This window comes from Centroberyx gerrardi, chromosome 4 (genome assembly GCF_048128805.1).
Source record: "Centroberyx gerrardi isolate f3 chromosome 4, fCenGer3.hap1.cur.20231027, whole genome shotgun sequence".
Lineage (NCBI taxonomy): Eukaryota > Metazoa > Chordata > Actinopteri > Beryciformes > Berycidae > Centroberyx > Centroberyx gerrardi.
Genome location: NC_136000.1, coordinates 28,469,214 through 28,497,183, shown reverse-complemented (window position 1 = coordinate 28,497,183; position 27,970 = coordinate 28,469,214). Strand labels below are relative to the sequence as shown.

The window sequence follows — 27,970 nt, the reverse complement described above, 5'->3', positions numbered from 1 at the left end:
CCTCTGACGACCTCACTGGAGGATCTTCTCGCGGGTGTCGGGGAGCTTGAGGGCCACCAGGCCGCCGCAGACCAGCGCGGTGAAGGACAGCAGGATGGGGATGGCTTTGGTGATGCCCACGAAGCTGGCAAAGATAGAGCTGCCCAGCACCGCCGCCAGCTTACACAGAGCGTTCAGCACGCCGAACGCAGTGGCCCTGAGAGAGAGGGACGGAGAGAGAGAGAGAGAGAGAGAGAGAGAGGGATGGAAAGACAGAGGTGTCATACGGAAGGCCAATACTCATACTGATAGTTCTGGATTGAAACTGTCAGTAGCTGATATTCCTGTGCAGACGCTCAAGATCTTCAAATTGGACCATTTTCATGATAAAACATTCAGTGTTTTCCCCCAGAATTTTCAATATAAAATCCTCTGAAACATTTAGAGCATGGGACACTAAAGCCAAGAGAAAGCCAAGAGAATAAGAATAACTGGATATGCTCATTGGATAAAAAGAATAACTAAAATGAGAATAATTGGTTATGCTCATTGGAATGCATGGGCGTCAAGCTATATAAACAAGGCTTCCCAGTTCCTGGAAAGTTGGCATTTTGCAGATGAAAGGTTTTCACCCAACAGTGACAACATTCAGACAGTGTGGAATCTGATCATAATGTCTCATTAGAATCAGTTCAGGTTAAGAGCTTCCCAAATAAAACCAGAGTAATATTGAACAATTATACAATTAATATGTAATCAATGAAACTGCATCACATCATAATGACACCACCACACTACCAGATATGTAACTGGTAACACTTTACATTAAGTGTTCATTAACTAATGTTAACTAATGCATTTACTAACATGAATTAAACATGAATAACAACATTAACAAAGATCAGTTAATGTTAAATGCACATGAACAACTGCATTAATTAATGTTGTTATACATGTTTGTTAATAATGTTAACTGATGTTTTAACTAACATGAATTAAGCATGAACAGTGACATTAACAAAGATAAGTTCATATTAAATGTACAATAAACAACTGCATTAAGTCATGTTATGCATGTTTGTTAATGCCAAAGTATTGTCTAAATTGAAACTCTAACTGTAACATGTATTACTTATCCTGGCATTAACAAAAGTGAGTAAGTCACAACAGGCATTACCTGATGTGAATAGTGTGTTATTCATAATTTGGTATGCCTGTTGTATAGTGTAAATTCTTCATGTATTACTTAAACATATTCCAATATTCCAACATAAAACAATATAGCGGCATATTTTCTCTTCATTTAGCATAGCATCTCAGAAACCCAGAATATTAACTGTCATTTCAAATTGATTATTGTTGATGCAAACAAAGACCGGCGATGCAACGCTCATAACCATCAAGCTGTGGTACCTTTTGGAAGTGGGGTACAGCTCCACGGTGACCACCTCGATGCCGTTCCACGCAGCGACGCTGACGCCGCAGAACAGACACTGCAGGGCGATGATGGCCGCCTGGCTGAAACTCAGGAACAGGAAGATGGTGCAGCCTGCCGAGACTAGCATGGACCCACCTGAAGAGCGGTGGATGCACAGGGAGAGAAAGAGAAAGAGGGGGATTTGATAAATACACTTTGTCCTGCAGCGAAGCATCTATTAACGTGAACAAACTTCAACGTAAATCACCTATGATCTTGACCCTGCCGATCTTCTCCATGAAGAGGGCGGAGATGATGTTGCCGGGCAACACGGCCAGGCTGCCCAGGAAGCTGACCAGGTAGATGAGGACGTCGTTCTCCTCCATGGTGTCCAGGTGGCAGCCGTGCTTGTTCTGGAGGAAGGAGGTGTTCTCCATCCTACAGTCGACGAACTTCTCCTCCCACAGGTCTGGCGAGAACAGGATAGTATATTTTTCTCACTTTTTCTCAGCATTCTCTACTGCCGATATTCTGCACTCTCTACCTGCATGCTTTCATCATTCTTATATTTGTACTTAACATGTTCTAGTAGTAATTGTATTCTTATATTTGTGCTTAACAGACTCTTACTAGTAATTCTAGTAATTGTCAACTCCGCTATGTGTACTGCATTACCTCCATTTCCTCTATTCTGATTCATACTCTATTTTTCCCATTACTATTTGCTGCTGCAGTGGCCCAATTCCCCACAGCGATCATTAAAATTTCATACAACATTGACTTACTCTCAGACTTTCTTTTCATTAAAAGATTTAAGAAAAGCTTCCATAGTATATTGTGTGAGGAGGTACAATATCAGCACAGACTCTAGAAAGCTCTCGCCTGTTCAAAAAATGATGTCAAGAATCTGTAAGATGTATTATAAACTTCAAAACACTGTTGCCCCAGCAGCCAAGCTACTGCAGGTTATTCATAAGTATCATGGCTTTGCAATGCAGTCCTGTGTCAATATGTTGTGTCTTACAGTGAAACGCTGATGGTGTGGAAAATGATTCAGTTTTCCATCATGTTTCAGTCATATTGAATAGGACTTGAGCATTGCAAACGTTTGTTTAACCTTTCTTGTATGGAGTGTGTCCAAATGGTTAAACACGTGTCACATAGTGGTTGAACAATGTACAGTGTTGCTGTGATGTTCTCTCGAGTTGCGCTCAAGCTCTCACAAACTTCAGTCTCACCTGTAACCCTATTCCAGTTCTCATTTTGAAGCTGCATGAGGCAACTTTGCACATTCTGAAGCTACAAACCATAGTGCTTTGGAGTGGTTTCTAGGACTAAGGCTAGAACTAACCTACATTTGGAAACAAATCTACTTTATCAGACTATTCACTTTTACTTATAACATTACTGAACTGACCTACACCCACACCACAACAATCTCTCTCAGATAGCTCTCTTCTTCTTGCCTGGTTTTTATATATTTTTAACCATTATTTGCACACAGCTAATTCTCCAATGGACCTCCATGATGGAACCAGATGTGGCTGATAGGAGATTTGTGATGCAACTGCAAAGACTAGCAGTTTACCCCATGTAGATTATATAGGGCAAGATGCAAAAGTCTATTGAAAGGTCAATCATCATAGCTGACCTCCGGATGCAGAGAGCCCTGATACTGCTTGTGAATTTGCCATGGAATTCACAATAGATGACAGGAAAATATTGGAAAACAAAAGCCACGTCAAAGACATTAAAGATATTCCCTTAATAGTAATGTCAGGTTTACAACTCTGGTTGTAGCAAACAGTCAATTAGTTGATACAGTACTCAAATACTGTGTCTGTGAACTTGACCCCTTAATTCTTAACCAACACTCACTGAAGCAACCCTTAACACCCATAACAGAAAAAGCAATTCAGACAGTTCTCGAACACTGCCTCTGTGACTTTGACCCTTGAACTGACCTAACAAACATGTAACCCTTAGCTAACCCTTCACCCTTAACCCCTGGTTTATATAACCCCTAGCCCCTATTTGCGTGATGACAGTGGACCGAATATTGCAGTTCTCAAACACTGTGTCTGTTCTGAAACACTATCAACCCACAACTGTATCTGACTTATGACCCTTAAAAGTCCCGGGTCACCTGAGCCTGACACCTACCTGTGTTATAGAAGACAGTGGAGCGGATGGTGCAGTTCTCAAACACTGTGTCTGTGGACTTGATATCCTCAAAGTAACAGTCTTCAAACAGTGAGTCCTCAAACTTCACTGACTTCATCTCTATCTTGATAAACCTATTGGGATGGGATGGGACACACACAAACAAACCCACCGACAGACAAAGAAAACGTGGGACACTCGCTTCTATGGCTGTAGCAACACAGAACCGGAATGGATAGAATGGGCTCTTCCTGGTATATCTCCTTGGGTAAATCTAAGATGGCCACCAGTGATAATACTGTGTTGGAGTCAAAAAAGTGGAATGACCATCTTAAATATACTATTCAGGAATGCTGATTTGAAAAGAAAGGCCCATTCTGTCTATTCAAATTCTGCACACAGCATAGAAGTTTAATAATATACAGTAGTGTTACACAGTATACTGTATATGCACTGAAAACTTTCTATTGCAGGGGTGAAGCCTCCTTAAACCCAAAAAGGTTTACTAACTTCACCCATATGAACTATATAAGAATATATAGTATAGTATGAGAATATACTGATAAAATAAAAATGTGAAGCTTGCATAAACCATTTTTCGGTTTACTGTCTTCACAGTGTAGCGAATATGTCATTTTTCTGATCATTAGCATATGCAGTAAAATGGTTGTCTATAGACATATAGCTAATGTTCCATGGGTTCCAGAGCATAACATACAAGAAGAGTAGCATGCTACTTTGTGATAACAACTGAGAATGAAATGACTGATAGACTAGAATAACAACACTTAAGATCATTGGAACAAGGTGTTACTGATCCTTTAAAGAACAAAAAGAGTAAATGAGAAATGAAAACGAGACCTTAAACTAAGCCCTAACCGAACCCCGGCCTGCAGTAAATCTGTCAGTTGGCCTCCTCTCCTGAAGGTGGCGCAGTGGGACCTACTTGTCGTTGATGTATTCTCCTTCTTTATGGATCTGGTTCTCCAAAGAAAAGTTAAAATGGAAGCGCTCCACTCGCTCTTTATGGAACACCTGGGCAGAGGACAGCAGAGAGAGGGGAACAGTGGCTTGGTTTCATCCATGTATTTTTAAACAAAATTAAGTAAAAACTTATGGACACACAAGTGCCCATATATAGCTCTGAATGGACCTGATGCAGGTTATTGTACATGGTGGACTGACTAGATAATTGTTAAGTAAAAAAAATGTTGCTTTTAATGAAAGTAATTGTCACAAAGTCTGCAATTGGAGTGGAGATCTACCTAAAACAAGAGGAAAACACCATCTTGATTCTTGGTGTATAGCCATCCTCTGTGTTGCTGATTATGCAAAAACTTCTGTATTGCTGTGATTTTGTTGTTGGGTTGGTCTTGACTTTACCTTGACTTTGGACTCGTACTCCTCGTTCTGAAGGTGTTTGATCATGTCAGGGAACCACACAGACAGACCGTAGTAACTGGGACACAATGTAGATACAGAGGGCATAGAGTCAATAAATGGTGCAGAAAATAACCAGAATATAACTTCAGATAATGGTAATCTCAAACAGAAAGACTGTAGTGATAATCATTCTGTTTAAGAGTGTATTTTTGGTTAAACTAAGTTAGTTTCACCTCAGCCTGCAATAATAGTGGAAATCGTATGGTACTTGATACAATAAACTGACCTGAAAGCCATACAGAACCAGATGATGGCCATGAAGAGAGTAGCAAACCTCAGCTCAGCGGATAGGAGAGATGCTACGTTCTTCAGTACCTGGGACAAATATGCAGAGAAGGAACCACAAAGTTAGTGTGATATAAGCTATCCTTGTACACAGCAAAATCAAAACCATAATTTTCAATTAGCTGCTCCATCAAAAGCAACATAGCCTTTAAACTATCACATATTGTCTGACATATTGTCTGACACCTTCTTAAGCACTGATACTCTGATACACACCGATGCCCTCGGCCCCTTAGAGCACCATCCCAGAAAACAAATTGCTCCATGGTACACTGAGACTGTCAGGGTGCTCAAATGAGTACTCAAACACAAGTGCCATAAAACAAAGTTTGAGGTCTTTACTTTTGGCTGACAAGACACTCAAAGGAAGCCCTTTGTGCTGCGAGAATTTCCTTTCAGTTTTGTTGAAAGAAAACAGACACAATGCTAAATTTGTCCTTGAAATCCGTGCTACATTAACCACCAATCAGTCCCACACCAACCCCAGCGCCTTTTCTGGTTCAGTCAGCTATGAAGTCCCTCAAGGTTTAATGCTAGGTCCACATTAATTCAGACTGTATATGCTCCTTCTTGGCAACATAACAGCCTAAATAAATGTAGGTTTTACTGTTATGCAGATGACACTTAGTTTTACATATCAATGAATCTCAAGGACACACAACACATCTCCTACCTTAAAGCATATTGTTGCTGTCGGGCAAAAAACTTGTAGCTCCAAGATGTCAACTTTCCAGGAACTAAGAAAAACAGCCTTGTTTTGAGCTTGATGACAATGCATTTTTGACTTTATCCACTTGGTTTTTAAAGGTTGCATAAGCCCAAGAGGTAGGAGAATTTGTTCAACCCATAGAGGAGCATGTAATCCGTTTAATCCCTTTGTTTCTGACATTAAGTTGCAAATGATACATTATTTCCTGCTCTTAAATATCGATAGAGATATCAGTCATGATTTTAAGCCCCTCACAAGCATCATGTCTTTCAACCTGTCAATCTAACTGGCTGCAGTGCTGTTCTAACAATGTGAAAGACTGTGGGTTGTGTTGCACTCCCAGCATTTCCAAAACAAGACCTGATTGCTGCAGTGCTTCACTCTGGTGCCACTGATGCATACTGCAAAAATGTACAATGTTGCTGTCAGACTCTGTTAGACTAGAACAAAGAAATCTGACAGTATCATTCCAGTCCTAACGTCTCTACACTGCAAGGTACAATGCACTTCTATTATAATGCACTCATGCAGGCCATGTTACACACCGACTAGTCTGTTTATACTCTAAGATCACAAAAAAAGTCTATTAAAAGAAAATAACAGAGCCTTTCTCCCACACAGCACCACCTGTTTCCCTGCCCAGATTAGGGAATCACTATCCAGTTCTGTATTGTGCTTCTAATAATTCTATCTGCGTGCTCCAATACAGTTTTAGAACTGTTATTTACCCTCTTTGTTTGCTTTCCTCATTGTTCTCAATGTCTGTATAACATGCATAGCAACACTTCTGAGTAAACTTGATTTGCATTTGACAGTAACTGATGATTATATGATCTTGGTCGCAATAGCTCAGAATGTTAGAGGGCGAATTGTCCATCATTGTCAACAGTCTCTGTAACACTCTGAATTGAACACAACAGCAGTTAAGAGTAATTTGGTTTATCGCTATAAACAGCACAATTTTGACTGTGACGATATGTCCCATACTGTGTGTCCCAGTTGTCACAAAATGTATTAGATCAGTAATTATTTTGCATGCAATAAGTTATATAAAAATTAACAATGGCAATTATTACACAAGATGAAAAAGAAAATCTATTCATAACTATGGAAATTGGATCCAAAAAGATAGCCAATGCTGAGTAACACAACCATGAGTAAAAAATGTGACAACTAGCTTTGGTCTCCTTCATTCATTCATTTTGATTACCTTGCTTATTTGTATTTAGGTTCATGGAGGGGAGGAGCCTTTCCCAGCATGCATTGGGTGGAAGCCAGTGAAACACCCTGGACAGGTTGCCAGTCCATCACAGGACTAACACAGATAGACACACACACTCCTATTCATATCTACGGACAGTTTAGAGTCTCTAATCCACCTGACTTATATGTCTTTGGACTCTTTGTCTCTTTGACTCTTTTGATACATCTGTGGAGAGGAAACCCAGGAGAACACAGGGAGAAAATGCAAACTCCACACAGAAAGGTCTGCGAATCAAACCCACATCACATCCACTGAGCATCCCTGGTTCCTATTTGGCGTCTTGGCACGTACCAGTTTACAGAGTGTGAGCGAGCGGACGGCCCATCGCTGTACAGCTGTTCCCGTAGCGCTCTGAATCTCTATGAACTCATCCTCTGCTGTCTTAGGAGCCTTGATGTGGGTCACCTGAAAGAAGGACACAAATCATACCTCAGTTGTGCATTCTGTGGTAAATCATCTAAAAAACACCTAGACTTTCTCAGGCTGTCCCTTGGCTTTCCAGGTGGTGGCGCTCATATGCAGTGCATTATCCAGCCAGGTGCTCCATACAGTTTACTGTGCATGAGTACGGAGGGAGCTGTAAGAAGGTCCCAGTTGTGTGCTGTGTGTGTGACAGGGCCACAATAGCTCGCCGCTCTGCTAATGCACTGCCTTTCTGCTCCAACAGAATTACACGGCAATAACATTTTGTTCTCTTTTCTGCCACAGGGAGGCACAAGGATTTAATATGCAGAGGTATTCCTGTATATTATTAAACCCCGTCAGCAGTTGGTACCAAAACACAGACAATCTTTTGGGAGAGTTGGACTATTTAAGTTTAAAAAGTCTAATATATGTTCAAATATATCTATCAAATATATTGTTCATGAGCTTATGCTTCTTTGACTGTTATGGAATGATGAAAACAAAGGCTGCACATTCACATTCTCACACACACACACGCGCACGCACTGAGCTCACAAGGAAGGCGAGCGCAGACAAGTGGGATTTTCATAGCAGCAGATGAGTAGCCTACAGCACTGGCAAACTGTAATAACATTCTCAGAAATGTACGGTGCTCATATTTTATCTTCCGGAAAATGACTTGTCAATTATTCAATAAAAGTAATTATATTTGATGTATTTCTCTGTATAAATATGGGTGGGAAATTACAGTAACTTTCAGAATTTCTCTGCTGTAATTCTGGTAATTCTCATATGTCAGTCTGTATTAGGTATACAACAAACCCATTTTTTCCCCCATTATTCTAGATTATATATACAGTGTATATCTACATAGCTAATAGTATTATCCAGCTGCCAGAGGCACAGTATCTATGTACTGTATATTTACATGTACTCACAGTAAAGACTTTTTCTGGTTGTCCCTTGGCCCTCCAGTTGGTGTCATGGACCTGCTTCAGAATCATCCATGCCTCGTCATGCTTGGCGTTCTGCTCCACACACACATGCACGCACACACACACACACACACACACACACACACACACACACAAACCCAAACACACGCACATTACAGTCAGAAAAGAAAATGAGGTGAAACAGCACTTTAAAACTTTTGTTTCTTTGCACACACACACTGCACATGTTGAATTTGACCAGAGGGGTTAGAGCAGATAAGGGTCCAGTGTCTTGCTCAAGGACACTTTGACAGGAATGGACACATTGGCTGACACATTGGAGTCGAACCTCTGTCCTCCTGGTTTTGGGATTGTCTCTTTAACAGCAGGCCACCCTGCTGCCATATGGAGCAATTAGAAGCACCAAGAGTTGAACTTATGCATGCAAAGCGTATGCTAGACCACTGATCTACACCCCCAAAGATCAAAGGCAGTGCATGATAAATGTATAATAAATTATTGATTTGCTCAACATCTCAGCGGCCCTTTGTTCTTGGCTGAAATCTCAAGTATTTCAGCTTGCTTTACATAATTTAGTTAAGGAAGTTCAATAAAAATGTAATTTGATTTGCATAAAGGGATGGTTCAGGTTATTGAGAAGCCTGTCTGACTTGTCGTGGACTGTGAGTCCTTTCAGTCCATCCAGAAAGTACTTGCAATTTTGAGATATTAGGGACAAAGAGCATTCATTAGCAATATTAGTACAGGTTAATAGGGCTGAGAACCACAAATCATATTTGGGTTGTATGTGATAAATTGATGAAACGATTATAAAACTGTTTGGTATGTGCTGATTGATGTGCTTTAACACTGCAAATAAATACTACTATCTGCCTCCAAAATCAGAGATACATGAATAATAAGTTAAAGTAAAAGTTAAAGAAAGATGTCTGTAAATTTCTGATATTAAATGCTACTTTGGTTATCCAAATTATATGCCATTATATTTCAAGTGCGAGGTCACTGAACATAATATAATGAACAGCAAGCCTTAAGCCTATGTTATATTACACAATAAATTTATATTTGGCTAGCAGTCACTTATAGACCCAATATGTGACTGCAATATGAAACACTGTCACTCCACTATTGGCTTTGTTTGTGTTTTCATTTACATGAGTGAAGACATTTTTCTTGACTGAGCAATGACTGACTTGATGCAATTATTGACAATATGCAGCAGCTGAAAAACAACTCTTATGGTTCAGAGTTGCTACATAAGTTTTTTGGGATGCGATAATATCTGTAATATCTGCTCTTGAGAGTAGGTGGAATGAGTTGAGCAAAGCTGGTGATATTTTAAAGAAAAACAATCAATTCTACTTGCCTGCTAAGGGTCTATGAAACTCAAATAACTAAAAAAAAGGGAACTTTTCCCTACTGTGGATATGAAAAAAACTACCGGTATTTGGTTGAGTCAAGATTTTTTTATTTTCATTCAGTTGATAGTGATATTCTAATGACATTCAAAAGAATATGAAATTATTTTTTAATCTTATATATATCGTAAGAATATAATTTAAGATTCTTATGTATTTCATATTCTTATGACATACTAATCTATTATACAGCAGTGGATAGGTCTACTCTACTTTATATAAACTTAAGTCAGTTCTACCAATAATTCCCACCAAAATATTGATGATTGTAGAAAATGTATGAGCCCATCTATTGCATTAAAATGAAACAAGCCAAGCTGGCCAATAGATTTCACTTAGTGTGTCAAAAGCCCCTGTGGCCTAAATTTGAATGGTGATTTTTTTTTGTTGGGCTAGAAGCAATGTAGAAAACGTGATTTATTGCAAAGATAAGCCTATTTCAAAATGAAAAAGACCGTGGCTGCAAATTAAAATAATTGATCTTCTCACATCATTCATACACAAAAAGCTAGCTGACTGCAGCAAACAGGATATGCCACTGGGTTGTTGACTTTTTATAAGGCATTATTCATGACAATCAAAAAATGTGACAAAGGTCTTTTATGAAATATACATTCTACTTTATTCAGGCTAAAGTAAACAACCTAAAGCAAATCTGTGTGTTAAAATCAAAGACGGGCACTATTTTAAAGGGGAAGCACACAATGTACCTAAATTTAAATGGTCGGGTAAACTCTGAACTGGGGCTTTGATCCAGATGTGAAAAGCCACTTTGCCTAGTGTGAACCCGACCGGTGTGAACACGGCCACAGTCTCACCTCGAGGAGGAAGCGCGGGCTCTCAGGCATGAACATGAGTCCCACCAGGGAGGCGATGGCAGGCAGAGCTGCGACCAGGACAAACACCCGCCAGCTGTGGAACTGGAACTCTGTGCCCATACTGAAGCCCCAGCCTGGAACACACACACACGTTTGATTACTGTAGATGTGAGGATCTTCCATGGAATACAGTCATTCCCTAACCCCTAATCCTCTCCCATATTCAGTGGATTTTGTTGCCTTACCATAAACTAACACTATCTGCAGCTTTTGTTGTCACTGAAACCTACTGTAAACGTATGCAATTTGCCATTAGGATGAGCTGTTTGCACATGGATTTTTGGAGGCATTGACAAAGCCAGCAATTTCCAAAGACTGTACGCTAATGATTTCAGTAAGCAAATTAGAAAAAGGTCTTTCTAAATCTCCCATGTTTTACATTTAGAAAGTCCTCTGGATCCCTGGATTCAGAGTGCTGGCCATGGAGCCTGTGGTTTGGAATCATAGTAATCTGCCACATAATCACATTTCTATGGAGATCACCTTGATGAACTTTGTTTTGATGAATTGAATGAAAAAAGCAGACTGCTTATTGTGATGAATGAAGGTGGCAGTTAACAAAGACTCTAATTCTAAGCTTATGATTTCATCAAGCATCAAGGCAAGCTGGAGGACAAGCTCCAGGATAAGGACAGCAGAGGTGTGTGGCAGGGACTACGGCAAATAACCAACTATAAGGCCAAACACTCAGCCTGTAATGATGACCCCAAGCTTCCTAATGAACTTAATGAATTTTATTGTCGTTTTGATAAAACCTCAACCCGCCAACAGAGTATGCCTACAGTGGAAGCCCCCCTGAGTCCACCTTTTGTGATTGGGGAACATGAGGTCAGGTGTCTGCTGCGCAATCAGAACAGCAGGAAAGCGGCAGGCCCTGATCTTGTGTCCTCAGCAACTTTAAAATGGTGTGCTGCTGAACTTGCTTCTGTTTTGACTTGTATTTTTAACTGGTCTATCAACCAGTGTAAAAGTACCAGCATGCTTTAAATCTGCAGTAATAATTCCTGTGCCTAAGAAGCCCATTGTTAGCTGTTTAAATGACTACAGGCCCGTTGCATTAACATCTGTTGTAATGAAAGTGTTTGAGCGTATAGTATGTAAACATCTGTCCAGTGCTGTGCTGGATCCCAAGCAGTTTGCGTACAGGGCCAATAGGTCGGTGGATGATGCTGTATCTCTCTGTCTTCACTCCATCTTGCAGCATCTAGAGGCACCTGCTACCTACGCTTGAGTACTGTTCATCGACTACAGTATAGCACAGCTTTTAATACAATCATACCTACAAGGCTATATAACAAACTTTTGCAGCTAGGTTTACATCAGTCTCTATGTCTCTGGGTCTTGGACTTCTTACTGGGCAGAACGCAGATTGTCAAATTCAACAATAGATTTTCAAACTCATTGACCCTTAGCACAGGTGCCCCTCAGGGGTGTGTCCTCTCACCTCTGCTCTACTCATTATACACCAATGACTGTATCTCACACTCTGACACTGTAAAGATGACTAAGTTTGCTGATGATACAACACTGGTGGGACTGATTTCCTGTAATGATGAGACAGCTTATAGGTATGAGGTCTCCTCTCTAGTCGACTGGTGTAGCAATAACAATCTGGAACTGAACATCAACAAAACTAAAGAACTTGTGGTGGACTTCCGTAAAAATCAGGGAGAGCTACTTCCGCTGGTCATCAACAACCAGGTGGTAGAGAGAGTGGATCATTTCAAATTCCTTGGGACTACAATCTCCTCCTCCCTGAAATGGGAAGACAACTTCACCAACATCCAGAAGAAAGCTCACCAAAGACTATTCTTTTTAAGACAGCTAAGGAAATTGTGTCAAGGGTTGCAATGTTACAGTTCTACAGAGCGGTAATAGAAAGTGTGCTCACTTTCTCAATAACTGTATGGTATGGCAATTCTACAGCCCATGAGAAAAAACTGCTGGACAGAGTCGTGCGCACAGCTTCAAAAATAATTGGCTGTGAAAATTTTAAAGGACTCCTCACACCCGGCAAACCCTCTATTCAATCATCTCCCTTTGGGTAAAAGACTCCGCAGTATTAAGACCAGAACATCTCGCTTCCATAATAGCACTTACCCTGAAGCAATCCGCATCCTAAATGCTTCACTGGTTGTATAAACAAGCACATGCACTTTAATTTGTCACTTTAAGGGCATGGGCCATATAGTTGCACTAATTGTATTTATTGTATTGTAATTGTGGCAGTGTGTTTTCTGTGGACACTTCTTGTGTGTACTGTGTGATTACATGTTTTGCTGTTGTTGAGCGCACCGAAACAAATTCCAAATCAACTGTAAGGTTGATATGGCAATAAATTATTGAATTGAAGTCGATGGCAACTAAAGGTTCTTAGGTTGCTGGATTCACAGTCCAGACTAAAACGCTGAGGCAGTGGTTCTCAATCCTGGTACTCAGGACCCAGAGTACTGCTGGTTTTCTATCCTACCAGGTAGTTAATTGCATTTACCTGGTGTACCCAGGTCTAGATCAGTCCTTATTAGGCAGCTAGAATGAAAACCAGCAGGGCTCTGGGTCCTGATGACTAGGATTGGGAACCACTGCACTAAGAATTGTCTGAGAAAGGAGACATTTTCCCCCAATTAAATCTAGTTCCAAAGCTTGGGACAACAGAGTCCTTTTCCTGCCCCGATCCCCAACTGCTGAAGCAGCAGGTTTCACAGGGTGCCAGGGTTTCTGCTCTTAATGCTCATCCGGGATTTGAACTCGGACCTCTCGCACCCAAAGACGCATTTCCCTAAACCATCAAGCCAACCACAGCTCCCGTCATTCGTTCGCCACTGCCAGGAACCCACATCCGGGATGGCCCGCGCTTTCTGTGATCAGGCATCTTTTGTTCTTTTACAATTTCACAAACACTTAAGCTTATACTTGAAAAGTCTTGCATAGGATAGAAGGAGGCAGTTGAGAAAGACAAGGGGAGGAATTGGATAACAGAAGCTCTCAATGGGAATATGGCTAGCGGGAGACAGATTTTTGTAAAAGGTTCAACTTTGGAAAAATAGCTTCTAGCCCCAAACCAAGAAGCCCCCGGAAGGAAAGGGTGTCAGTGTGGTTGAGCAGTCCAAGGTCCAGAACACAAGCTCCAGTTTCTTCAAGGATGTGGGTTCAAATCCCATTGCTGCCAAATTATTATTTGGGTACGGGGGATTTCTACAACTGACTGCCTCCAGTGTTTCAGCTTCATGGTAATTACTAGGAAATCATATGAAATTTAGCCAGCCATGGTTTCGTAAAGCTTCCACCAAGCCCCCAGATGCTTGCTGAGTCCAATTAGAGTGCTTGATGCCTGTGAGCTTGAACTGCCTCTTCCTGCCTCCTGCAAGAAAACTGCTGCTTGTTCCAGGAATTGTGAAATTTAAAGATCACAAGATTAACCAGGAAATATGAAAATGAGGAATTCATAGGTATGGGCCGAGGCTGGGTTTTGTAAGCCCTGTACCACAATATGAATGCAAAATGGATGGATGGTTAGGAATAGTGCCCGCGAAGAGCCCCATCATAGAAGTACTGCTTTAATCAACAGCTAAATGTATACTAACAACGAAGTTGCTTTCAAATAGCCTTCTTAACACTCCCTTAACATATGTGTTGTCCTAATTCTAATCTTAACTCTAAACCCAAACCCTAACACAAAACTAACCTCATGTGACGGCATGCGAACATCCTCATAACGACAGAAGTACAAGAACACACATACACTTCAGTGATGGAGGGGTGAGACAATTGATTTTCTGTTTTTTTCATTAGAGTGCATACCATCTTGACAGGGAATGGAAGCCCTAACCCTGGCAGCATTAGTGCCATGCTCTACTACTTCACAGAACCACAGTGCTGTATCTTATATTGTTAAATTACATTTCTTCCTCACATTTCTCACTGTGGAAAAGTTTCAATATTTGTCTTACATTTCTCTCAAACTGGGTTGTTAGCCTTGCATGCTCATTGAAACCAGTGAGGAAACAACATCATCTTTCCTCATTGAAACCAATGAGCATAGCACCATTTTGGTAAACTTCATATATACAGTATAAATGTGTATGTTTGTGTGCTTGTATATGTGTTTATCTGTGGATGATGCCTCCTATCGTTTCAAATATACATCAACCTCAGTATATCCCAGTATGTACTACTGCTGCTATTTTGCATACCCTCATAATGCTATATTTCAGTATCCATACTTTTCATACATTGCTCTTGTATTAAAATTGTCAGTTGTGTTGTGTTTAAATACCCTCCATTTGACATAGTACTATGTATTCTATTCCATTTGCTGCTGCAGTGACCCAGTTTCCTCACAGGGATCAAGCTTCATCTTATCGAGTATTACTTAAAGCTCTAGTATTGTGTAAGTTCTCACCGTATCGTGGAATGATTCCCCAGGCGGTGAATGAGGCGTAGATCCCACCAACCATCCAGAACATACACAGCCAGGACAGATGCTCTCCTCTCTTGTCCATCTGAAGAAACTCTGAGAAGTAGGAGTAGACAATCGGCACGGAGCCACCAATACTGAAATACAGAGAGAAAGAAGGAAAGGATGGATAGAGAGAAAGAGAGAGAGAGTGTGTGTGTGTGTGTGTGTGTGAGAGAGAGAGAGAGAGAGAGAGAGAGAGAGAGAGAGAATTGTGTTAGTATGATATAATATCATATTTTGCATACAGGATTTTTTTTAAGTAATTAGAATTACTACTAATAAACAAAAACAACAACACTGCAACCGTCAAATAAATGTAAGACTGATCAATTTTTTTCTTGGAGGATTGATTACACTAGAGCCTGGGGCAAACAGAATTCAGATGTATTATAGGTGAAATTCACATTCGAGAACCATTTCAAATCGTTGAGCCACAAAACAGAGATATCCTAACTGTAAATGTATCTCACTAAAGGATGCAATTTAGGTTGTTTGCCATAACAGAAGGACTACTCAGACATTACAAGAAGAGCAAAAGTCTTGTTGCTGCAGTTACAATGTCCTAAAGTAAAAATATTATAGGATGGTAAAGTTAAGTAAGAAACCAGAGTGAATATAAAATTTGCTTCTCTAAAAGGCAAAATGGGATTTTTCTTCTCTTTAACTTCTGAGATAAAATAGGGTAAGCAGTTAGGATTCACTTCTATCTTGTATCCACTGTATCTCAGTCATTCTTTAGCGTTTTTACAAAGGCAATCCATGGCTTACATACTACATGTACACTTATACAATCATACACACGCATGTATGATTAACAAATGTGAAGGACAGGCCATCTTCAACACACGTGTGCCAAGTTAGGGACAATGGGCCTCATTTACAAAACCTGCATACCATCAGAGTGTATAATGAACATTTCCACAAGTGTGTTCATCATTTTTTTTTCTTACCTGGATTTGTTATTTGGTACAATCAAAGTCTGTGAGTTTGGAAGCATGCGTGAGGGCAGATAGGCTGAAGAGGTTTCTAGTTAGACAGTTTTATCCTTCATGCACAGTCACAAGTAGTCACAGACAGTTTTTAGTGCATTTGTTGGTCTAAATAGACTACTGACAAGCATATTAACAAAGCTATGAACAAATTCGTAGCCATAACAGGACCCACAAGCGCGCAGCAAAACCCGACAATGGTGCATTGACTGTCATTGAGCCATCCTTGAGGAGAGACCGTGTCTTTAGGGACAATACAGATATCTGAGAGCGATGAATGGCTCATGATGCACTTTTATACTACCAAGTGTAATTCTCCTGGATCCCTGCAACACCCTGAAGCCTGGGACGGCCCAGAGGGAGAGAGGTGACCGGGCCGGCATATTACAGCCATCTGTCAGCCGTACAGATGGTATCATTAAGCTGGCACCATAATATATCAAATTGCCATGTTCTGCAGTACATGGCGCATTGGTAAGTGACCTTTTCCACAGACTGAGTAGAAGTGTCACCACCTGTTGTACTCTATAGAAGGTGACATCACCTGGCACCAAAGATCAGCCAATAGCAGATGGCCAGTTCAGTACCCTACTTTACACCATTAGGTGTCAGACTTTACCACAGATTTGGGTTTGGGGTTTAGTTACTTTTTAAACACATGTTGGGTTGAAGATTAGCAAGAGGTGTAAGATGTCCTAATCTACGCACATGTGTATCGATCACACACATAATGTACTAATATGATGCTGTTGTTCCAATCAAAGTAGTGCACCACACTGATGTTTTTTGATATTTCAAATACCGAGAAAAGTGCAAGTGTTTTCCACAGGCTATATGTTTCCCTGACTGCCTTCGTCTCCTTTATTTCCAGCCGTGAAACATCAAGCCGTGCTGTTCAGCGATACAAGGTGTTGTGGTTGTATACCATCTTCACTGTGCTCTCTACTCGGTATGTGACCTGATTTCTTTGTCAGTATGCGTGGATCCCTATGGGCTGGAGTTATTCTAAGATAGAACACTGTGCTATGTTAGTGCAGTAACACAGCAAGAGTGCCGTGCATATTGCTGTTGTCATGGAAAACCTGGCAACTCAATTGCCTTTGTGTTTTTCATGTTTTAACTTCAGTTGAAGGATTACACCCAAACTTAAAGCTGCATGAGGCAACTTTACACGATGGTGCCAAATAGCAGTGAGAGGTAACTGTTTAAAACATTCAAACTTCAATGGTCTGTGATGCTTTATATCAAAGATACCAAAGAGACGAGAGAGGAAAAGATCTAACGTTGGTGAGTCCAGCTTTCTCTGGACGGAGCGCTGCTCACTGCTGTTTAGGAGACAGCTTGGGTTTCTCTGAAGTTCGGATTCATCACTTTCTGAGGGCAGAAAAGCGACCATACCTGACTACAGAATTTTAATTAGTGAAGATGGGACGCTCTTCTCCATTGCAGCCCCACTTTGTGATTTACGCTAATAAGACAGGTGTTTATTTTTACATAAAATCTTGCCTAGCGCAGCTTTAAAAGTGCCTGGTGGTCAAACTAAGAACAAAGCTGCTTTTGTACTTGAAATGTAAAGCAGGTGCACTTCCTCCTGTAGCCCTTTTGGCTGGGTGCTCTGCTATAATTAATGCATGAGGAAAGCCATGAAAAACATGGGATAGTGGCAGTCTTTTTTTTTCTTTTTTTTTTTTACCATTTTTTGTGAACTGCTCTCACACACCTGTGGCAATCACAGTGTATTATGACATTTTCTGATGCAGTTATGATGGAATTATGTATTTACGATGACTTATGTGTTATAACCAACAATTCAAGTAAAGTGTTACCGAAAAGTCTATATTCTCTCTCTCTCTCATTTACCCAAAGCCAGCGAAAAGTGTGTGTGTGTGTGTGTGTGTGTGTGTATTTGTGTGTGTTACCCGATGCCAGAGAAGAGCCGGAAGAAGAGGAAGAAGCCGTAGCCCTGGGCGAACGAGGAGAAGAAGGCAAAGACGCAGTTTATAGCCAGCGCCACGATCAGACAGCGCCGACGGCCCACTTTGTCTGCCAGGCCGCCCCATACGAACGCTCCAACCATCATGCCCAGGAAGACGATCAGACCTGGAGAGAGAGAGAGAGACAGAGGGAGAGAGAGAGAGAGTTAATGGTGTGTGTGTGTGTCACAAGAAAGCTCCAACAATTGAGTCAAGGAAGGAGAGTAAATATAGTATATGGAGAAAGAAAGAAAGAAAGAAAAAAAAATGTAGAGAAGAATGCTACAGAACAAATTGATGTATGGCAAAATTATGAATGAGTTAATGAATGACAAAGCAGCCAATTCATGTTTCAGAAATCAGGAGATCTTGCTTTAGTATTTCAAACATCTAAACATCTCACTAATTCGAATAATCTCCATCTCCATGTTCAGATAGATAATGTTCTACTGAAATTACTGAAGTTAGATGACTGCATCTTTTTTTAATCTTTATATACAGTATCATTGGTGGCTTCACTAAGCATGGTTGCTCTTTTTCCAGCAAAAGAACAGGTGCAAAGAATCAGAAAACTGTCAAGTTCTTGCACAGAAAACATTCTCTACCCATCCAACATCCCCACAAATCATTCAAAGCAAATAAAAAAACAAAACTCTGTTTGGAGATGTCACATGTCATCAAGATGAACAGCCAGGAGCGACTCCAGGGAGAACGGATGTAAGACTTGACTGATTTGAACTTCTACATCCAAATGAGCTTCATATTATTGAGACCCTAGTGAATGTTAAAGTCTCGTGGGGCATACTGTATGGGCTCAATAAAGAGTCAAAAAGATTTTGAGCTTGTAAAAAAGCTCATTGGCTAGTAGACTCCCGAGGCAAAACAGGGTCAAAAATCTGTGCTTGTAACCTGGATGTCACATGAACAGACTTCAACTTTGAGCGACATTTTTCACGCAGAGTTTGCTGCTCTGAATCTTTCATTACACATTCATAAAACTATATCTGTTTGCTCTGATTTTTTTTGCAACCTCACATTTGAAATCGTTTGTCCACAAATGTTATTTACACATTCACAAAATGTTGTTTACAACTACAAATCGTTTCTACACATTTACACATTATTTTTGTTTGCTTAAATCTTTTTTTACACATTCAAATACATTCATGCAAAATGTTTTCACATGTTCACAAATGGTGATATACAACTGCAAGTCTCAAATTATTTGCAAAAATCATTTCACAAGCTCAGAATCTTTTTTACAAGCTCAAAATCTTTTTGACTCTTTATTGAGCCCATACATACTGCCATATCGCAGAAATTCTTCAATATGATAAAGTGCGGTGTCTCGGTTCATTTTGGCTTAAAAATTTCAAGACCTCAAAGAGTGGAGTAATCTTCTAGAAATTAGATAATGCATCTGCCTCTGCCTACGCCAAGTGGAGCTGCTGCCAAAGACTGGCACGCTGGCAGCACGGCATCCCACGATGCAATGCTGTTGCAGATGGCCGTGCTACAGGGGGAGAGTTGTGATTGGATGAGTAAGCATATTGAGTCGAGGATTATCAAACCCCATCTATGCGCTAACATACACACAAAAGCACACACATATTTGTATTAGTGTTTGGACCTTCCATTGGCTGCATTCATCCCATAAACCCTAACCCATTTTAAACTAATTGTAACCCACACACACTTTTGGACACCACAGCAGTGTATAGGCATTAGGTGTGAACTGTAACTGTTTCCAGGCACCGTCATGGCTTACAGCTTACTTTCTAGTGCTGTTACAAGCCGCTCTTCATTCCTGTTGTCACTGTCAAATGATTTATTCTTACCATTTTGCAGTGTATTCACTTTATTAACACTGTGGTCATAGTTCATTTAGGTCATATTCAGGGTGGGAAACTCTTACCTGGAAGACAGTGAAGCACATGTAAACAGGAGCAGACTCAACCGGTCTTTGGGCAAAAAATTTAAAATAATAAAAAGTATCCTTCGATATCATAGTCAGCGTTGGGTTTATTTTCAAACCAACTAGGTTTAAGGTTGTAGCCAATAGCTACACCTAGTTTTAACAGAAGCAGTTTAACCTGCTAAAGTCTGTTAGCTAGCAGACAGAGCAAACAGAAACCACTTGATTGTCAAAGAAGCGCCACTAAGGATAAGAAGCATAATGTTGGGATATTACTAATACAAAACATCAAGACTATAAATGCAGTCAGTCAATAAGAATTACACCTAGTTGGTTTGGAGATAAATATGTTAACAACATGAAGTAGGCTAGCTACTTCATGCTAGCTGAAGTAGGCTAGCTTTAACACTAGCTAAAATTTGCTAACGTTAAAGATTAGCATCAATCCGCTTGCTGTAGCCTTTGATTTGGACCTTCTCAGCTCTGCTCATCACTCATTTTGGTCTTTTTTTTTTCCCAGAGACTGACTTTGTCTTAGTTTTCATTTGCTTTCCTGTCTTCCAGGCAATTCCCACCTTAAGTATGACATAAATTCAATATGGCCACTGTGTTAATAAAGCAAACTGACAGTGTTTATGACCAGATATGTAAAAAACGACAAGCTCATATAAAGACAAAGTGCAACATTGATAGGTGAGTAGATTTGTTTAAAAATTAAGAGGTTTGAATGGGAAGTGACAAGATCTATACAGAATAGAATATATTTCTAGGGCCAAACTCAGAGCGGTGAGGTGCTGTGTGGCTCTTCCCAAGGTCAGGACAGAGAATATCGATCTTTCTGACTGACTCTCTGCTGACTCAGAACACACACACACACACACACACACACACACACACACACACACACACTCTCTGTAAAACTCTGGACAAAACTGAGGGATGGCGTGAGATAGAAGTAGGGGAGAGATGAGGAGACAGTAAAGGAAGAGGGAGAAACAAAAGAGAGGGGGAGAAACAAAAGAGAGGGAGAGAAGAAAGGTGAGAGAAGCGAGCATGAGCGGCAGGAAAGAAAGGAGAGAAGAAAAAGGAGAAGGGAAAGTGCAAAAAGGGGAAAGAAACAGAGAAAAAGTGCCTTCTCATTTGGGTCTTATTATATCTGCTGAACAGATCTGAGGGTGGAGGAGGAGGAGAGGGAGAGAGGGGGAGGCAGAGGACAAGAGAAGAAGAGCAACTTTTCGCATGAATAATAGGCGATTATCCAATCCGAGAACGCCAAGTCGACACTTACGTCCTTGCGGAGAACAATCTCCCGAGTTGCCTTGGTGAGAGTGAACTTTTCAAGACCGCAAAAACAAAGAAAAGAAAGAAAACAACCGGAGCGTCCATCATTGCGAACGCACGTTGCGCGGCCGAGCTTTGTTCAAACCCACAGAGCTTTGTTTTAAATTCTAGGCAAGATCCCAAGGTTTCCAAAGAGACCAACTATGTCACACTGAATTACAGGGAAATGTGTATAAAATGGTGCACAAGACATCTAGATTTTTTCCATTTGATGTAATGGTGCAGCCATAACACAATGGCATATTGGGTTTGAAGGTTTCACTCAATATAAGAAGCTAGAGCAAGATACATATTCTCTCGTTTTGGTTAATTCCTACATTCATTTTCATTATTTTGTGCAAACAAATGAATAAATAACATATGTTAATATTTTTAAAATGTGCTTGATTTAGCTTATTCAGCAAGTTCCAAACTGATTTCACCCCCTGGCCATAATTAGTAGTAGTAGTAGGCCATAGTTGAATCAGGGTAATGGATAGAGATTTGTGCATTGCATTGGGAGTGTCTCGAAACTCCAATTGTTTTTCCAAAGAGTATTGGCCGGAAAGTGAGTTTTGAAAGTCAGAAATCTCTGCACCCGGTGAAGTCATGGTTGAGTCATTCGTATTGATCAACCCTCCACAGATCATGCTGTGTTATGGGGCATCAAAATCTAATGTATTGCCCCTTTAAGGCTTTGACAGAGTGTTAGATTCTGAAAAAAATGTCTGAGTCATGGAGAATCACATGAACAAACACACTGAAACAAGGGGGGAAAGGGATTGTTGATCTTTTATCTCAGTGCTTTGACACTATTGTTTCTTGCTTCCACGCCAGTGAAGCACAGTGAATCGAACTGAACTGAATGCGGTTATAAGATGAATGACCAAAGGCTTTTACAACTGCTGGGCTACTTTGTAACCTTTCCAAACCCTCTCTCCCCCTCTGCAACAACCTGACTCAGCAGCAGACAGGGCGGAGGCTGTCTGGGAGAAAACAAATTCTGGCATAATTGCGCACTTTTTTTTCCTATCTCGCTCATTTTTTGTTTTTTTTCTCCATCTGTCCGTCCTTATTTCTCCCCTTCCCTCTTCTTCTTTCGATATTTTATCCTCCTCCTCTTTTTCTCTCCCCATCTGTCTCTTTGTCTCTCCATCTCTTTTTCTTACTGCAATCAGTCAGATAGAGATCCTGCAGTGGCAAGCCTAAGGCCTCAGCACACACACACACACACACACACACACACACTGTGCTCAACTCTTATTTGCTGTTTTGAGGATGAGGAATCAAATTGAATCAAGTCAAATATCAATTTATTCTCCAACAACTTTCTTGCAAAGTGCCTTACTGAGAGGAAAAAGGCTGACTTTGGCAAAACTCTATTAGATCATGCTTTCAAATATTCAAGCTGTATATATCAGGTGCACTTGATTTATCAGACACTCAAACAGGCTCAAAGGAGGGCATGATAAGATAAACCAAATTGCTTTTGTGTGTCTGTCCATTTATCTATCTAAGTGACCAAACTATACTTTCAAAGTGGGGGTGAAAGGAAAGGAAAGGAAGTTAGGATTTGTTTTGAAGCTTGGATGGCTTTTTTGAAGCTTCTGAAAGACAATATCTTGTGCAATATCTTTGAATTTGACCATTTTCATGCTAAAAAAAACAACAAAATTACAATTATTCAGTCTTTTTAACCCAGAATTCTATCTTTGTCAGGGTGGAAAAGCGTCTGAAGCAGCATTTAGAGCATCATGGGACACTAAAACTCTCCATTGAAAGCCAGACTAATGAAATAGTTTTAGGTGGGTCAGCAGCTCCTTAAGGCAGAGTGAGGCAGGTTTCACTGCAGGTTTTACAGGCTGTTGAGTAAAATCCTCCCACACCACACTGGAATGATTTCTCTGCTCAGACATCTGAAATAAAAATAATAATAAAACATATTGATGAGCTGTGATCAGGAAGGAACCTCCATTATATCAGAGGTGGACATGAGGTGGGCCCTAATTCCCCTTTAAATGACATAACCTTTCACGTCGTTTCTTATTTCTTATACCATATTAAAAATTCAAATGAAAAATTCAGACGATATCACACACACATACACACACACACACACACACACACACACAGGCAGCTGAATCCTGGGGGTTCTGACGCATGGCTGACTCCAGCTTTGTAAGACATTATTATATTATTCATATAATTATCACTGTTGCTAAGATCTATCCAGGGATTTATCTGGGTTGCTGCATACTCAGCTCCTCCAGCGCACACTGAGCATCAGTCTGTATGGATTTTATCAGTGTGTAGAACCAGCAAAGACCCAACAGGAAAGAATGACTCCTAATCCTCCCAAATCTCTAATCTACTCGGCAATGCTGCAGCACCCAGCTTTCTGCCAACTACCTCTTCCTCTCTTCCTCTTCTCCTCCTCTCCTTTCTTCTTCTTCTCCTCTCCCTTCCCTTCCTTCTCCTCTCATCTCTCCCTTATTGCCTTTCCTCTGCTGTCCTCCTCTTCTCCTCTCCTTTCCTCTTTCCTCCTCTCCTTTATTCTCCTCTCCTCCTCTCCTAAAGAGCAAGAGGTATAGCATTTAAACACACACCTACACCCCCACATATACACATGTATACATGCACATACACACACAAAATCAATTCAACATAAACACTAAAAATACAAAAACACTCCCACACACACACACACACCACATACCCCACACAAACACACACACATAAATACACACAACCACAAACCCACGGATACACACTCACATGCCAACAGGCTGATTCATTCCTGCTTCCATAGTGGCCATTAGCTAATTAGACAGCAGGTCTAATTTGAGGATTTACTGGCCACTCTAAAAAGCTTCAGAAACTTACTGACTGTCCACTGGCTGCCAATGTGTGTGTGTGTGTGTGTGTGCGCAAGTGTTCATCACAGCAATTTGATTCCATATGTTAGTTACTGAAAAAATACAATTGGCTTACAGATTCTTCATTTCACACAACTTGAAATAATAGTTGATGATTATGATAATAAAGCGATTCATCCTACAGCGTGTCAGCAACACTGTCAGAGTTGAGGGTCTGATTCCCACTGGGGCGGCCCATACTAAAAATGGATTTGGGAAATGATGTGAACTGTCTGGCTTCATTCTCTGTATCGATTTTGGCGGCAAAGCAAACACAGCTGAAAATGAGATTATGTTGCTGGGTTGATCAAACGTAATAGGAAATGTGAACTCACTGCCATGACTGTGCTTTGAGTAATTAATTGAAGAACATTTTCTTCCAGAGTTTCATCCACCCCCATCCCCTCTTAATGGGACATCTTTATTGTATTGCTAATCATAACATGTATTATTGTATTGGTTTTTCCTACTTTTACCGGGGCATTTCCTGCCTTGGCTATCAAAATTGATTGCATGGTGACAAACATTCAGTAGCCTAGGTAACAAGTCTTCATGTATCTAACTGATAATATGACTCTAGGATCTTCAATCATAAAAGATGCAAACTTAAACAAGGAATGATGATTTTAAAAATCCAACATTGTTTAGCCTCCTTTGCTCTACATCAAATGCATACGTGGATTATACAAGAATATTGACTAACTACTGTCCAAAAGCTGTTTCATCTGTGTTTTGTGGTGCCCAATCAATCAATAAGAAATAAGAGGAATAATATTATTTTGAAAATTGAATTGAATTTTGAAAATATATTTATTGTTTGAGGCTGGGGGCAGCACAGGGCAACTTCTCAATAAAAATCATGCATCCAGAAAATCCACTGTAAATCTGTTGAAAACAGCAGAATAATCTGATTACATGTTGATCAGATGCTGCTTTGAGTTTAGGAGTGTAGAACTATAGTATCTGCCTTGATACTGTATCAGTATAATGTCAGTATACCTTAATTCATATACAAGGCTTGAATCTTAGCAATTTCCAATCAGATCTACCTTACAGCATTGATTTGAATCAAATGGATGATTAGTCAGCTAATGGAGAATTCATTAATGTAAATGAATCCAGCCCCTCTTTCAAACACATTACTGTGTTCACTCTCAGAGAAATATAGGCAGAGCATTGTACCTCTGATCTCTGGGGCTGAGACTAACCTCAGAGGCTAAGTAACTCATTACAATTCTCCAGTCCCTGGTACAGTCCCAGACAAAATATACAATGTTGTACCCATTTCACTAAGAGTGATTGATAGCAAGTGCTCTGTAACCTTTAGAGTACGGGTGGAATATAAATACAGGTTGATGGATGGATGAATGAAAGAAACAAAGAAAATATCTCAGAAGGACAGAAAGAAACAAAGAAAACAGAAAGAAACAACAAACTATCAATTTATGAACAAGTAAATGAAACCAAACCAGCCTTGCATCCCTTCATCAGTGGCGGACAATCACAGATCCTTCTCTACTTACAGCAACATAAACTTTATCACAAAAAATGCTTCACGCAAAGAAACCACACCAATAAGTCGCCAAATCCCTTACCCAGCATCCCTTTCTCAGCGTTGGACAGACACAGATCCTTTTCTGCAGACGGTAGAACGAACGCAACCACAAAACATTCGACCCCGTCGGCCATCAGCGCCAGGCCGAGCACCATGAAGAGCGTCCACTGGAACTTCCCATGGCCACAGTCCTCCATGATGTCCTCATACTGTTCAGATAACTCCTCTAATTCAGAAACTGCGCTGCCGGCCGCTCGGGCTTTAGCCCTGGAGAGAGAGAGAGAGCGAGAGAGAGAATGAAAAAGTTTGTCATACTCTGTTCACACTGCAAACAAAATGAGATTGAAGATGAGATGCACTTCATTTTACACTGCCCTGAATATCTCCAAATCAGAGATGTGTGTTTCCAAAGTTGAGTGATAAAATTATGGGCTTCCAAGCCCTACCAAATAAAGAGAACATGAAAACGGTATTACGTGAGGAGGGCCATACAATTGATATTGCTGAAAATTTGGTATATTTATGTCACAATTTCCGGACTAACAGTAACGAAGATTAATATTGGCCAATTCAACAGAGTACTATATAATGTAATCCCTGAAATGTTTTAGTGTGTGATTGTTTATTTGTACATACAGTATATGTATGCATAATTTTTATTTTACTTGTGTACATTTATAAGAACTCATTAATACCCATGAGTGCTTTAGCAACACAAATATAGTTGTCATATGCTATTAAAGCCATTTGGATTCTGAGAGACAGAGAAAGTTAGACTTAAAATTTTCTGTGGCCTTAATCAAGTCTCCCAATCATCAGGCCTTAGCCCTGGTACAAAGACAAATGGTTAAAAGGAGAGGAAGAGACAAAGGCAGTCTGATAAATCTACATTGTATTCACAGAGCTCTTTCAACTATGAGGCTAAAAGGTAGAAAGATGACGGGACTGGTAACTCTGAGACTGCGCTGCCTTCCGCCTTCTTTCATTTCCTCTGAGAAAGAGAGGGGAGATTAAAACAAAAGCAGAATAAAAGCAGATTGCTAAATAGAGAAGAGACAGAAGCAGACCGGATGTTTGTAATAACATCTGGCTGCAGCCGTGCCGACAGCACTCCCAGGCGCCAGCCTTCTCTCATACTCATACGGCCATAATTAAACTTTTTAATTTAACTCATCTGTCATTCTCCTTCCATCTAATATAAGATTTAAGCATCCGCAATGTGACTTGATGGTCAGATTCTCTTCAGTGCATGTCAGGCAGAGGGGCCTGCTTGAGAAGATTGTAGCCTGAGAAGGTTGGGGCCTTAAAGTTTGGGGGCTTGAGAAGGTTGGGTCTTGCAAAGGATGGGGTCTGAGAAGGTTGGGGTCTATGAAGGTTGGGGCTTGCGTAGATTGGGGCCTGAGAGGGTTGAAGTGGGGGCTGAGAGGGTTGAAGCCTGGAAAGGTTAGGATGTGAGAAGGTTGTGCCTGAGAAGGTTGGCGTTTGTGAAGGTTGGGGCCTTAAAGTGGGGTGCCTGAGAAGGTTGGGGTCTGAGAAGGTTGGGGCCTGAGAAGGTTGGGGTCTGAGAAGGTTGGGGTCTGAGAAGGTTGGGGTCTGACAAGGTCGGGGTCTAAGACCGCAGTCTACAGCCATACCCTTCTCCAACGTTCTGTGGTCACAGTCCCTACAAGAACAAACATACTGCCGCTCACCTTGCTGCTCTCTGTGCAGCCTTGACCTCGTCAGGATGGGGGATCCCTTGATATTCCCCTTCGTACATCTGATCTTCTTCATCGTGGCCTTCGGTCACATCGCTCGCTGCGTCCTCTTCCTGGGGGGGGTAGTCTCCTTGGTAACCATATCCATCATGGCCGCCCCCTTCTCCGTAAGTCCCATAGGAGTCACCGTCACCTTGGTGGTATACGTTGTTTTGGTATGGGTCGGCCAT

The 27,970-nt window shown here is 40.7% G+C and overlaps 1 protein-coding gene across 1 annotated transcript; it reads right to left on the bottom strand.

The window, feature by feature from the left end:
* Positions 1 to 12: 12 nt before the first annotated feature.
* Positions 13 to 27,970, bottom strand: LOC139927298 (synaptic vesicle glycoprotein 2B-like). Its single transcript, XM_071919359.2, has 14 exons — positions 27,735 to 27,970; positions 26,084 to 26,310; positions 18,285 to 18,465; positions 15,320 to 15,471; positions 10,858 to 10,991; positions 8,604 to 8,693; positions 7,552 to 7,665; positions 5,229 to 5,317; positions 4,943 to 5,018; positions 4,506 to 4,594; positions 3,560 to 3,693; positions 1,665 to 1,865; positions 1,393 to 1,552; positions 13 to 196 (listed from the first exon to the last, which is right to left on the bottom strand). The coding sequence occupies exons 1-14, from the start codon at positions 27,968 to 27,970 to the stop codon at positions 13 to 15; spliced, it is 2,067 nt and encodes a 688-aa protein (XP_071775460.1).

Bases quoted from the DNA above. Each gene is read 5' to 3' on its own strand.
- LOC139927298 (XM_071919359.2), bottom strand. From the start codon at position 27,970: ATGGCCGACCCATACCAAAACAACGTATACCACCAAGGTGACGGTGAC. The intron at 15,472-18,284 runs GTAACACACACA...TCTGTATTTCAG, and splicing joins CGGCTCTTCTCTGGCATCGG to TATTGGTGGCTCCGTGCCGA. The intron at 8,694-10,857 runs GTGAGACTGTGG...TGTGTGGAGCAG, and splicing joins GCCCGCGCTTCCTCCTCGAG to AACGCCAAGCATGACGAGGC.